Genomic DNA, 14,979 nt, shown 5'->3' on the forward strand with positions numbered 1-14,979 from the left:
AAGCCGAGGACTAGGAACTACCTCCAGAGGCTGGGAAAGCAAGGACAGGCTTCTTCCCTAGAGCCTCCAGAACACAGTCCTGCCGACACCTTGACTTCAGCCAGTGAAACCCCTCAGGGACCTCTGAACCACAGAACCACAAGACAATAACGTTTGTGGTGTTTTTTCAAGTCACTGAGTCTGTGCTAATTTGATAGGTAGCAATATATTGACAAATAGCCATTGCTTTCAAGCAATTTCACTGTAAAAGAAACATCAAAGTAGTATTTTTAAATATTTACAACCTATAAGATAAACATAATGATCTCCAGTTTAATAAAAAAATTGACACAGAGACCAAAATCTTGCCCAAGGACACGCAGCTCATAAGTGACAGCAGCTGAATTCAAACCCAGGTTTGCCAGATCCCCAAGCCACAGAGATGTGTTTCCATTATGGGGGGTTCTTCACCCCAAGACCCCAGGTTTGGCAGAAGTACCATTCAGGCTGCCACCTGAGTAGGAAGGAAGAAGGGTGAGGAGGGCTCCAGGCCTCTCATGGTAGCCCCCTAAGCCCACCCCCTCCCAGGGCAACTCTGCTCTTCAATTTCACATACTGAGCATTTACACAAGATTCCACTTGAAGAGTTAGTTCCGCGGATTAAAAACTCAACAGGCTTACAACTTGAGAATCTTTGCAGAACACAATGCTATCTTTCTCCTTTCAGAAGACCCAGGGCTTCTCACTGTGAGCTGTGATCCAGATGGGTATGAATAGTGGGCATGGCTCCACCTTCAAGTCCCATGCCCTCTATGACCACCATGGAGCCCAACCTTCTCAGGCAGGACAAGTAGCCAGATGTCAGTCTGAGTCACTCAGCCCTGGCCTCAGAGACCATGGATGGCTTAGTCTTGGCTTAAAAATAATCAGCCAAGCGCACAGTTGACAAACTCTTTCTGTGAAGTAAATATCTGTGGTTTGTGGGCCGCATGGTCCCTGTGGCAACTAGTTGACTCTGCCAGTATAATATGAATGCGGCCACAGACAGTACACAGGAATGGTCGTGGCTATGTTCCCATATACTTTATATACAAAGGCAGGCAGCGGGCTCAATTTTTGGCCCATGGGCCATACTTTGCCAACTGCTGACCAAGAGCACAAAACAATGAAGATACCTTTATTGTTGTATTTATTCAAGTCCCCTTTCACATAACAGAAGAAATAAGATGGCGGAGCAGAAGGACGTGTGCTCATCTTCTGCTGTGAGAGCACCAAAGTCACAACTAGCTGCTGAACAAGCATCAACAGGAGGATGTTGGAACCCACTAGAAACATATCCCAGGTGCAAGGGCAAAGGAGAATCTGCAATAAGACAGCAGGAGAGGCATAATCACGTTTAAAATCAAACTTCATACCTACCAGAGACGCTTGGAGGGCACAAATAAAACCTTGTGTGCACCAGGACCCAGGGAAAGGAGCAATGACCCTATAAGAGACTGAACCAGACCCACCATTGAGTGTTTGAGGGTCTCCTGCAGAGGCATGGGTCAACAGTGGCCTGCGCAGAACAGGGGTTCTGGCTGCAGCAGACGTGGGAGGCAAGGTGTAGGGCCTAAGTCCTCTTGGATGAGGCTGCCATTAGCCCCACCACAGAGCCACCCGGTGGGCAATCCACAAACTGGAGAAAAATTATACCAAAGAAGTTCTCACACTGTTGAGAAAGTTCTAGGCTTCACAAAAGATTTTCCAACGTGGGATCCAGCAAAGGGACTGAGAATTCACAGGGAACCTGACTTTGAAGGTCAGCAGGATTTGATTATAGAACTTGTACAGAACTGGGAAAACAGACTCTTGGAGGGCACAACAAAACCTTGTGCATACCAGGACCCAGGGAAAGGAACCGTGAAGCCACAAGAGACTGAACCAGACCTGCCTTTGACAGTGTGAGGGTCTCCTGTGGATGCATGGGTCATCAGTGACCTGTACGAGGACAGAGGCACTGACAGCAGCGAGTTTGTTGTGGCAGAAAAGACTAGCGAGAAGAGATAAGAAAGCCTTCCTCAGTGATCAACGCAAAGAAATAGAGGAAACCAATAGAATGGGAAAGACGAGACCTCTTCAAGAAAATTAGAGATACCAAGGGAACATTTCATACAAAGATGGGCTCAATAATGGACAGAAATGGTACAGACCTAACAGATGCAAAAGATATTAAGAAGAGGTGGCAAGAATACAAAGAAGAACCAACAGTTAGAACAGGACATGGAACAACAGATGGTTCCAAATAGGGAAAGGACTACGTCAAGGCTGTATATTGTCACTCAGCTTATTTAATTTATATGCAGAGTACATTATGCGAAATGCCGGGCTGAATGAAACATAAGCTGGAACCAAGATTGCCGGGAGAAATATCAATAACCTCAGATATGCAGACAACACCACCCTTAAGGCAGAAAGCAAAGCAGAACTAAAGACTCTCTTGATGAAAGTGAAAGAGGAAAGTGAAAAAGTTGGCTTGAGGTTCAACATTCAGAAAACTAAGATCATGGCATCTGGTCCCATCACTTCATGGCAAATAGATGGGGAAACAATGGAAACAGTGACAGAATTTATTTTCTTGGGTTCCAAAATCACTGAAGATGGTGACTGCAGTCATAAAATTAAAAGATGCTTGCTCCTTGGAAAAAAAACTATGACCAACCTAGACAGCATGTTAAAAAGCAGAGACATTACTTTGTCAACAAAGGCCCGTCTAGTCAAGACTATGGTTTTTCCAGTGGTCATGTATAGAGGTAAGAGTTGGACTATAAAGAAAGCTGAGCACCAAAGAATTGATGCTTTTGAACTGTGGTATCGGAGAAGACTCTTGAGAGTCCCTTGGACTGCAAGGAGATCCAACTAGTCAATCCTAAAGGAAATCAGTCCTGAATATTCATTAGAAGGACTGATGCTGAAGCTCCAATACTTTGGCCACCTGATGCGAAGAAGTGACTCACTGGAAAAGATCCTGATTCTGGGAAAGACTGAAGGCGAGAGGAGAAGAGGATGACAGAGGATGAGATGGTTTGATGGCATCACCGACATGTCCATCACTCAATGGACATGAGTTTGAGTAAGCTCCGGGAGAAGGTGATGGACAGGAAAGCCTGGCATGCTGCAATCCACAGGGTCACAAAGAGTGGGACACGACTGAGTGAACTAAACTGAAATCCTTTTGGAAGAGGTTGCCATTACTGCCATTACCCTATCATAGGTTGGCCTCAGGCCACACTACAGGGAGGGAACACAGCCCCGCCCATTGATAGAAAATTGGATTAAAGAGTCACTGAGGATGGCCCCACCCACCAGAGCAAGACCCAGATTCTCCCACAGCCAGTCCCTCCCATCAGGAAGCTTCCACAAGCCTCTAATCCTCATCCATCAAAGGGCAGACAGGATGAAAACCACAATCACAGAAAACTAACCAAGCTGATCATGTGGACCACAATCCTGTCTAACTCAATGAAACTATGAGCCATGCTGTGTAGGGCCATGCAAGACGGACAGGTCATGGTGGAGAGTTCTGACAAAACATGGTCCACGGGAGAAGGGAATGGCAAACCACTTCAGTATTTTTGCCTTGAGATTCCCATGAACAGTATGAAAAGGCAAAAAGATACAACACTGAAAGATGAAATCCACAGGTCGGTAGGTGCCCAATATGCTACTGGAGAAGAGTGGAGAAATGGCCCCAGAAGGAATGATGAGACTGAGCCAAAGCAGAAACAACACCCAGAGGTGAATGTGTCTGGCAGTGAAAGTAAAGTCTGAGGCTGTAAAGAACAATTTTACATAGGAACCTGGAATGTTAGGTCCATGAATCAAGGAGTATTGGATGTGGTTAAACAGGATATGGTAAGAGTGAACATCGGCATTTTAGGAATCAGTGAAATAAAATGGACGGGAATGGGTGAATTTAATTCAGATGACCATTATATCTACTACTATGGGCAAAAATGACTTAGAAGAAATGGAGTAGGCTTCATAGTCAACAAAAGAGTCTGAAATGCAGTACTTTGGTGTAATCTCAAAAATGACAGAAATATCTTGGTTTGTTTGCAAGGCAAACCATTCAGTATTACAGTAATCCAAGTCTGTGCCCCAACCACTAATGCTGAAGAAGCTGAAGTTGAATGGCTCTATGAAGACCTACAAGACCTTCTAGAACTAACACCAAAAAAAGATGTCCTTTTCATCATAGAGGACTGGCATGCAAAAGTAGGAAGTCAAGAGATACCTGGAGTAACAGGCAAGTTTGGTCTTGGAGTGCAAAATGAAGCAGGGCAAAGGCTGACAGAGTTTTGCCAAGAGAACACACTGGTCATAGCAAACACCCTCATCCAGCTACACAAGAGATGACTCTACACATGGACATCACCAGGTAGTTAATACTGAAATCAGATTGATTATATTCTTTGCAACCAAAGATGGAGACGCTCTATACAGTCAGCAAAAACAAGACCTGGAGCTAACTGTGATTCACATCATGATTTCCTTATTGCAAACTTCAGACTTAAATTGATGAAAGTAGAGAAAACCACTAGGTCATTCAGGTATGACCTAAATCAAATTCCTTACGATTATACAGTGCAAGTGACAAACAGATGCAAGGGATTAGATTTAGGTCATACCTGAATGGCCAGAGTGCCTGAAGAACTATGGACAGAAATTTGTAATACTGTACAGGAGCCAGTGATCAAAACCATCCCCAAGAAAAAGAAATGCAAAAAGGCAAAATGGTTGTCTGAGGAGGTCTTACAAATAGCTGAGAAAAGAAGAGAAGCGAAAGGCAAAGGAGAAAAGGAAAGATATACCCATCTGAATGCAGAGTTCCAAAGAATAGTAAAGAGAGATAAGAAAGCCTTCCTCAGAGATCAATGCAAAGAAATAGAGGAAAACAATAAAATGGGAAGACTAGAGATCTCTTCAAGAAAATCAGATACCAAGGGAATATTTCATGCAAAGACAGGCACAATAAAGAAGAGAAACAGTATGTTTCTGTTCTAACAGAAGCAGAAGATATTAAGAGGTGGCAAGAATACATGAAAACACTGTTCAAAAAAGGTCTTAATAACCCAGATAAGCACGATGGTATGATCACTCACCTAGAGCCAGACATTCTGGAGTGTGAAGTGCAGTGGGCCTTAGGAAACATGATTATGAACAAAGCTAGTGGAGCTGATGGAATTCCAGCTGAGCTATTTCAAGTCCTAAAAGATTATGCTGTCAAAGTGCTGCATTCAATATGCCAGCAAATTTGGAAAACTCAGCAGTGGCCATGGGACTGGAAAAGGTCAGCTTCATTTCAATCCCAAAGAAAGGCAATGCCAATGAATATTCAAACTATTGCACAATTGCATTCATCCCACAAGCTAGCAAGGTAATGGTCAAAATCGTTCACACTAGGCTTCAACAGTACATGAACTGAGAAATTCCAGATGTACAAGATGGATTTAGAAAAGGCAGAGGAACCAGAGATCAAATTGCCAGCATCCACTGGATCATTGAAAAAGCAAAGGAATTCCATAAAAACATCTACTTCATTCACTACACTAAAGCCTTTGGCTGTGTGGATCATAACAAACTATGGAAAATTTTTAAAGAGATGGGAATACCAGATATTACCTGCCTCCTAACAAACTTGTATGCAGGTCAAGGAGCAACAGTTAGAAGTGGACATGGAATAATGAACTGGTTCAAAATTGGGAAAGGAATATGTCAAGGCTATATATTGTCACTCAGCTTATTTAACTTACATGCGAAATGAGATCTAAGCTGGAATCAAGATTGCTGGGAGAAATATCAATAACCTCAGATATGTAGATGACACCACCCTTATGGCAGAAAGGGAAGGGGAACTAAACAGCCTCTAAAAAGCTGGCATAAAACTCAACAATCAAAAAACTGAGATCATGGCATCCGATACCATCACTTCATGGCAAATAGATGGGGAAACAATGGAAACAGTGACAGACTTTATTTTCTTGGGCTCCAAAATCACTGTGGATGGTGATTGCAGCCATGAAATTACAAGATGCTTACTCCTTAGAAGAAAAGCTATGACCAACCTAGACAGTGTATTAAAAAGGAGAAACATCACTTTGCCAACAAAGGTTCATATATTCAAAGCTATGGTTTTTCCAATAGTCTTGTACGGATATGAGATTTGGAGCATAAAGAAGGCTGAGCACTGAAGAACTGCTTTTGAACTGTGGTGCTGGAGAGGACTCTTCAGAGTCCCTTGGACTCCAAGCAGATCCAACCAGTCAATCCTAAAGGAGATCAACCCTGAACATTCATTAGAAGTACTGATGCTGAAGCTCCAATACTTTGGCCACCTGATGTGAACAGCTGACTCACTAGGAAAAAAACCCTAATGCTAGGAAAGATAGAAGACAGAGGAGAAGGGGACGACAGAGCATGAGAGGATGAGATGGTTGGATGGCAACATGGACTTAATGGACATGAGTGTGAGCAAACTCAAGAGAGAGTGAAGGACAGGGAAGCCTGGTATGCTGTAGTTCATAGAGTCGCAAAGAATCAGACAAGACTGACCGACTGAACAACAACATCATAAACAGGGAGTTTTTCCCAGTTATGGCATGCAGGCAGATTTTAATATCAGGAAGCCACAAGGCACTGAGTAAGAATCAGAGGGGATTCCCTGGTGGCAAAATGGTTAAGAACTTGCCTGCCAATGCAGGGGACACGGTTTCAACCCCTGTGTCAAGGCTATATATACTGTCACTCTGCTTATTTAACACATATGCAGAGTACTTCATGCAAAATGCCAGGCTGAAGCTCAAGGTGTTATCAATCCCACATTCTGCAAGCGAACTAAAGCCCATGCACCACAACGACCGAGCTCACGTGCTCCAGCCACTGAAGCTGCGCACCTGGAACCCAAACTCTGCAACAAGAGAAGCCACTGCAATGAGAAGCCCATGCACTGCAACGAGAGAGCAGCCCCTACTCGCTGGAACTAGACAAAGCTAGCACAAAGTAATGAAGATGCAGTGCAGCCAAAAATAAATAATTTAAAAAGAAAAAAAATTAGATACCAAGTGTAATTTCAAGATGTAAGAAATACAAAAACAACCATATGCAAGTCCATCAGTTTGGTTAAAATCTTTGGAATGATTTAGATTAACTATTATCTTATTACCACTGAAGGAAATTAAATTTTGTTGAAATTAAGTTTTATAGGAAAAGGTGTAAAACTGAATTACACAGCTATTCTTATCCTAGACTTTGTTCTCAACAACCTGATGTGCTGGGGACTGGCTGTGATCCCACCCAGCTAACTGCTGAAGGACTCACTTTCTCAGCAGCAAGATGCCAGCGAACCAGCACATGCCCGGGCTGCCTGGTTTTCTGGGGAAGGTCCCCTCAAAGAGCCTTCATGGTGACTCTTCTGACCAACTACATGCAGAAGAAAGGGGGTGCAGAGGGCCTACTGCAGTCAGTAGGCAAAGGGGGCGCCCAAATTTTACCAGCAAGCAAAACAGAGGTCCCTGACCGTGTTTTCCTCAAGCAACCTACCACCCAGCAGTGACCATTGCCTTAGATCTGGTGAAGCGGCCCAAGGCCATGCCTTTCATGACTTTTACTCCAGAAAAGTCAGTGGTTACCGTATTCATAATTCATTCCTTTTGGACTCAGAGAGCATATGGAGACGTTTCCTCAGCTCACATCTCCAAGTACAAAAGACCAGGTCTCCCTCTGAGGCCCCCCAGAGGGGCCACCTGGAATGGGAGCCACCTGTCCCCAAACTCCTGGACACATTCTCGGGGGACCATTACACAAGCGCAAACCTCAAACCACACTCGGCGCGCACACTGGCAGGCCCGTACCTTGAGTGTGAACTCGTGTGTGGGCCTCCCGATCCTGTCCTCGGCCTCCACGCTGTACTCCCGCGCCAGAGGCACCGTCGGCTGGTACAGGCGCCAGTGCTTCTCTCCCTCCAGCTGCAGGATGAACACCTACAGGGAGCACAGGACCCCAAGAGTGTCAGAGAGCCTCCTCACTGGGTGCTGGCCCTCCCAGGGCTTAAACGAATCACAACTTTGATATAAAAAAATAAAAATAAAGGGTCACAGATACATCTCGCTCCACACTTAAAAGCTGCCACCACTGACATTCACTTTTTAAAAACAGGTGACTGTAAATTCTGACACTGGAAGGCTGGTCATTCTTTTCACTTCCCTAAAAGCCTCACTGAGTTCTTTATATCCCACTATCTATCTCACTATTCATTCCTCTAAATCTTCCATCAGACAGTGGGAAGCCCATGATCTCTGAGGGAAAAGCCATGCTTCAGATATTACTGAGTGTCCAAAACCCTGAAGATAATCCCTGGCACATAGGAAAATGTCAAGTTATTATTCTTCATTCAACCAAAGATATTTTAAAGTGCTGTTAGAAATATTAAAGGAAAAAAAAAAAAAACTTTTGGAGAATGTATTGATATCAAATTGCTCTCAAGAGGAAAAAAAGAGGTTTTTATTTCCTACTATCTCTGTGTTCACAGAATGTATCAGTACAAAAATAAAACTACGACATACCTAAGCCCAAGAGTTAACTTTTTTTGGCAGCCACATGAGAGTGAAATCAACATTCGTCAAGGCGCCAGCGCTTATGCGAAACCATGACCTTCATTTAAGCTGCCCCAAGACTTCCACAAATGGAAGAAAGCATATATTTTTGGCAGCTACAGAAAAAGGACAAAATAAAAGCAGATGTATGGAATACTTGTGACCTCACCTTATTAAACTGTGAAATTAAAGAAAAAAAAATCCAATCACACTTCTCTGTAGAAAATTCAATCAATACATGTTTTGGAGGAATGTGCAGCTCTTTGTATTAGTAAATAAACAATCTTTCCCCTTTCCAAAGGAGCAGGAAACCAGTTCAGTGGGGTTAATTTTCTCCAACATCCTGGTGAGGGAGGTCAAGCTCTCCGGAGCCCACACAGGAAGAGTGGGCCCCGACCTGACCGACAGCTCAATTCCGACAACCCCACCTTCCTGGGCTGGCGGCCACTCCCTCCCCCTGCAGCTGGGCAGATCCCGCCTCTCACCTCGACATCATCGTAGTGGGGCGGCAGGCCCTGGGCTCCGGCCGGGGTGATGTACACATTGGAGCCAACCAAGGAGCCGAAGTAGCACTCTAGCTTTTCCTGGATCCTCCAGAGCTCATCCTTAAGAAACAACAGTGGAGACAGAAGGAGAGAAAAATACACCAGAAGTAAGGAATCTGTTCTTATTCGCGTAGCAAGTCTTTATTGCACAGCTATTATGCTCTGTGCTAAGTCACTTCAGTCATGTCTGGCTCTTTGTGACCCTATGGATGAGCCCGCCAGGCTCCTCTGTCCATGGGATTTTCCAGGTACGAATACTGGAGTGGGTTGCCATGCCCTCCTCCAGAGGATCTTCCTCACCCAGAGATCAAACCCTTCTCTCTTACGTCTCCTGCACGGGCAGGTGGGTTCTTTACCGCTAGTGCCACCTGGAAGCCCAGATGCTGGGAATTCAGCAGTGACCGAACCGGCACCTCTACCCTCAGGGAACTTCTGTCCCGAGTATGGACAGGAGGAGGTAACAGGGAGCCACGAAGGATTTCAAGCCAGACAATGACACGACCCCATAATCATTTACAAAAGGTCAGTCTGGCTACGGGTGGAGGAGACTGGACTGTGGGAAATCAAGAGACAGCAGCAGGGAAGCAACAAATGCAGAAGTGCAGATGGGGATGATCAGAGTGAGGGAGAGGGCGACGGAGAAGAGTAAAAGTCAGGATGTGCTTGGCAGGCACCCCTGCCAGCACGCCTTGAGTGGGGAGGATAAGCGACAAATACCCTGGGGGTTTTGACTAAGGCGGTTAGCTAGTTCCCAGCACCACTCAAGTGGGAAAGATCTGCTACAGAATGAGTTTTCGGGGGAAAAAAGAAAAGCTGTACATTAGAAATGTTACGTATGAGCTGCTAAGACCCCCGTGTGCCGGCTGGCTAAGTCTGAAGTTCAGGCAAGATGAAGGGCAAGGGTCTGGGAACTGCCTGACAAAAGGGTCCTTAAAGCAAAGGGAGCAGAAATAACAAACTGGGAAGAGGGTACAGGCAGCGAGCGGGGGACGGGGGTCGAGGAACACTCCCCTCTCTCACTCACTCACTAGCTCTTCAGGACCTTCGTCGGACTGAGGGACCTAGAGAGGAGCCACGTACTCCTGCGAGAGAAGGAAACCTGATTGTCCCAAGGCAGGTGAGGGGAAGAGAGGCAGAATTGGGCCACATGGGTATCGGCACTTTCTGTGTGCCAGGCTTCACCTACTTTAGTTACACAGCCCTCCCGGCAACCCTCTCACGGGGTGGGTACCATCACCCTGTGGGTGCCCCACACCGACAAGGAAGGAGGCCTGTCAATGATGGATCCAGGATTCACATTCATGCAGCCCCATAACCATGCCTCTACCGTAAAGAAAAATCACTTGCAAAGAACACTGCAGAAGCCCAACTTTTAAGCATCCATACACGCAGTGCCTGGCACACAGAAGATATTGAAAGGATTTGCTGAGTAAACGATGATCATGGCTTAGAAGTCAATCTTACCCACTGGAATGAAAAAAAAAAAAAAAAACTACAGAATTTAAAATACCAAGTGGGAAAGAATTGGGTCAGCATTAAACAAGCTTTGGGAGACATTTCCATATAAGCCATTGAGCTACTCTACATACAGAGCTCAAGGTTTCTATTTAACACAAGAATAATAATTCAATGGCACCTGAATAGCTCCAAAGAGTTCGCAGATCTCCCAAGCAATCTAATGTACACCTGGGAGCAGCCAGCAGGATGTGTAATTACATTTGTACAGTAACTGTCTGTCTCTCTGTGTCTATCGCTGATGGCCTGAGGACCATATGGGTGATCTTATGGCTCCCACTGAAGTTTCTGGGTCTATAATTAAGAAGCACATGTCTCCTTCTTCTTAAAGGTTACAGAAAACCCTATCATTTGCGCAAGTTTTTCATTTCACTTTTAGATTCTCAATCTGCCAAGTGTGGCCCACTAGGAAGAGATCTGGAGTCAAACCGTCTGAGTTCAGGTTGTAGCTACAAGCTAGACTTCAACTTCTTCATCCGTGAAAGGAGGACTCCCACTCTAAGACTCTGAGAAACAGCATAAAACTAGCTCAAATCCACTTCAATTGCACAACAGTGTACAAGTGTCACAGCTCCACAGCACTGACTTAGGCACAAACAAGGCTCCTGAAACCTGTCTCCTTGGACTCCTGTCCCCCAGCTGTGTCTGGAGCTGCCAAGGAGGACCCCAGAACAATGGAAAAGCGAAGGGGGCGGAGGCGGGTGGGGAGGCCCTCTCCTCTGTACTGACCTTCCTGCAGAATCAGCTGAATGCAATGGCCAAGACCAGAAGCCCACAGTAACACCTAAAGAAAGGTGAAAACAAACATGCCCAAAGCCCAGCTACATTTCAGGGAGGACCTTTAGATACATGGTTCAGAAAATGTTTTAATTCTGAAGTTAGAAGCCCTTCCCTCGTAGCTATGTAAGTCACAAATGTGAACTCATTTCTTTCATGTAAAGTGGAGGCCACAGTGATCGCCTCAGTTATTTCAAATGTGTGTTGGAAGATTCAAAAGTGAACATGTGTAAATATGTGGTTAAGTCATCTGGACTCCTGATACACAGATTACCCAAAGCGGGTGGGGAACAGCCTACCACTCCCTGGTTACCTCCTCACTCATTTCCAGACGAACTAGGCTAATAAGCTGTGCCCATTCTGTGATGTGACCAAGAAAGTGCTGACTCCGAGTCCTTCAACCCAGACAATGAGGAACTGCCTCTAGACTTCTCGATCCTGGTATCAGTATGCCCATTAGTAAATACACACAACACTAAATCTGCTCACAATACAATACTCAGAACCCAGCTTCCTGTGTAGAGAGTGAACTCCAGAAGCTTATAGGTTTCTCAAGTTCTGGTGGTGGAAGGTCAGAGGGAAAAAAAAAAAACCCCACAAACGGGGCTTCCCTGGTGGCTCAGTGGTGAAGAATCTGCCTGCCAATGCAGGAGACGTGGGTTCCATCCCTGATCCAGGAAGGTTCCACGTGCTGCAGAGCAACTATGCTTGTGCACCACAACTACTGAGCCTGTGCTCTGGGCCTGGAACCACAACTCCTGAAGCCCATGTGCCCTAGAACCCAAGCTCTACAAAAGAAGCCACCGCAAGGAGAAGCCCTTGCACTGCAACAAAGAGAAGCCGCCATTCACTGCAGCTAGAGAAAAGCCTGCAGAGCCACAAAGAACCAGAGGGCCAAAAATAAATAATTAAAAGAACAAAAACAAACCCACAAATAACCAGGATGCCTCCTAGCCTAGCCTGGGGGCTGAGCCGAAACTGGGAAAGCTCATCCTTCCTGCTTTAATGAATGTGACTTAAAGAGCTGAGTCAACAGGGCAAAGGAAACAGTCCTGGCCACTTGAAACTGGGGAAGAGAAGTGTGCCGCACTTAAGCAGAAATGATAGCCGCAGAGGACACCACATATGTGCCAAACAATAATTTTCTGCTAGTCTGTGAACAAATTACATGTAATCAGCATCATTGATCTTTTCTATTCATAGTTCTTCAGTGTCTAAAAACTACTTTTTTTTTTTTTTAAGTGCTACTTCTAGCCAAGCAAAGAGTCAAGGACTAGCTCAGAGGGAAGTACCACAATGTACAGATTTTCTGAATGCAAATCATGACTTGGTCTGCAAGTGATTTATAAATTCCTTTCAGGTAGGATGCCCAAAAGGGTGGCACCCCAGGGATATTTCAACTGCTCATGATTGTCCAAGATGAACTATCTGGAATGAGGACCTGTACCGTAAAGTCTAAGAGTACTTGGACTTTATCCAGAGTACAAATAGTACAAAATCCTACAGACAAGGGAAGGGCATTCACAGATGAGGGAGGCCGAATGGATCTAATAGGGCAACTCAAGATCTATAATGACAAGCATTACTAGAACTCTGATGACAGAGCCCTAGGCGCCACCTCGCAGCCAGCAGCCATCCTCAGTGTGGAACCTGACACACTGCTCTCCTCCTCCTCGAAGCTGGCATTCTGACTCAGCCAAGGGTCACAGAGGGGGATTTCTGGACTGCCGGGAGCCGGCATATTGCATATTGAGTGCATATTGCATATTGAGTGCAGCACTTTTCAGGATCTGGAATAGCTCAACTGGAATTCTATCACTGCCGGTAGCCAGCGTGAGGAACTCCGCCCATGACAAAGGTCATGAGGAAGGAGGCTCGGCATACGCAAAGGCGGGATCGAGCTTCAGGAGTCCCCCTGGAAATTCTCGAGCAATCTACCCCCAAAACCAGAGTCTGCCTACTTTCTGCTTTGTGCTTTCACCTACACTTCTGACTTTATGGGGGGCTGTCCCCCACTACCTCTCTGAAAAAAGAGTTAGCTTATAGCTCCAGTTAATAATTCCTGGGTGTGACAGTGTTTCAACCTACAAACTCCCTTGGAAGTCCTCTAGCCTGCCTGAATAGGTTTTTCCGGCCACATGTGATTGCTCAGAGCCTCCAAACTGTGAGAGGCATGAGATGTTCTAAACTGTCTAAATACAGATTCCTTTGAGCAGTCAAAAGATTGATTAGAAATTGTATTGGTGAAGGGATTTTCACTTGTTGGGCCAATGTTTGCTGCTAAGTCTCCATATCCCTTACCTGCTGTGTCCCTGGCAGTGTATTGATTAATATAATTGGTGTAAATAGTAGCTTTAATGTTTGTAACCTGGGACCCTTGAGTTAATTCTTTTTCTTGTTATAGCCCACCACACCTTTGCTCTGTAGGAATGCAACTTTATCTAATGCTTTTTGGAGGCTGGCGCCTGACTTGAGAATAATCACCTTTAGAGAAAAAGGCCTCCGGGCCAGAAGATGATGCAAATCACCTAAACTTTTGCATATGATAAGTTTGCAGGAAGAAAGCCTGGCTTACTGCAGGACTCTACCCCTTCCCCCATTATCCTCTATGCATAACTTAAGGTATAAAAACTACTTTGGAAAATAAAGTGCGGGCCTTGTTCACCGAAACTTGGTCTCACCATGTCGTTCTTTCTCTTACCTTCTGGCTGAATTATTCAGCCTCTTTTCTACACTGAATTTTCCTACTGAGCTATCCTCATTCTATTACTCTTTATATCCTTAATTAACGTTTAATTAAGCAATTGTTTCCTGATCTTCGCCGACGCCGTCCCCGCTTCGAATTCCCTGGATCAGCCGGGGCTGGTCCCCGGCAAGTGGCGCCCGAACAGGCTGATTCGAAGGTAGGTACCTCAGAAAAAGTGTTGAGAAAGTGTTGAATTGAAAAAGTGTTGAGAAAGTGTTGAATTTACGGGACGGATAGGCCCCCACCCAGGGTGCCGCGGACCCCCCTGTAGAACAGACAGGGCGAGTAGTGGTGGGAAGTGTTAAAGGGGTTTGAGAGAAAGCCCGGTTTTTATTGAAAGTGTCAAAGGGGTTTGAGAGAAAACCCGGTTTCTAGAGTTAAAAGGCCAAAGAAAAGCCTGATCTTTTAAAAGCTAAAAGCTTTATCTTCTATTATACTTAATTTTCTGACATGGGTAACACTGAAACTAAGAATGGCAACTCTTTATACAAGTAATCTTGAAACTGTTAAAGAGGCTACTGTTAATTTAGATACTTGGGTGAAGGTAAAAAACAACTAAAAGCTTATCCTATAAATATGATTAAAAATGTTCTGGACCCTCGTCATGAGGCTGTGGGATAGTCTATGGGAGAGGCTATAGCGGTGGATGGTAGTGGGTCTCCACCTTCTGCGCAGATCATATTTTCTGCCATTGACGAAGAAAAGGAGGGAGACTGTGCTCTACCTCCGGAGGAAGGAGAGGGCTTACAGGACGCTGCGGCCGGGCGCCCTGGAGAGCTCCCTC

General features: G+C 45.2%; 1 protein-coding gene across 9 annotated transcripts in view; it reads right to left on the reverse strand.

Moving 5' to 3' along the window:
• Window positions 1–14,979, reverse strand: part of RIOX2 (ribosomal oxygenase 2) — a 48,005-nt gene that overhangs the window by 18,755 nt on the left and 14,271 nt on the right. For all 9 annotated transcript variants that reach the window (XR_011565938.1, XM_070786826.1, XM_019967058.2 and 6 more), the window contains 2 exons: window positions 9,098–9,217; window positions 7,872–8,000 (listed from right to left, as the gene is read on the reverse strand). Coding sequence is in view for 8 of the 9 variants with exons in the window: in XM_070786826.1 (XP_070642927.1) it covers window positions 7,872–8,000; window positions 9,098–9,217 (249 nt within the window). In the remaining variant the exon portion in view is untranslated. The remainder of the gene's footprint in view (window positions 1–7,871; window positions 8,001–9,097; window positions 9,218–14,979) is intronic.

Source organism: Bos indicus, chromosome 1, assembly GCF_029378745.1.
Source record: "Bos indicus isolate NIAB-ARS_2022 breed Sahiwal x Tharparkar chromosome 1, NIAB-ARS_B.indTharparkar_mat_pri_1.0, whole genome shotgun sequence".
NCBI classification, from domain to species: domain Eukaryota; kingdom Metazoa; phylum Chordata; class Mammalia; order Artiodactyla; family Bovidae; genus Bos; species Bos indicus.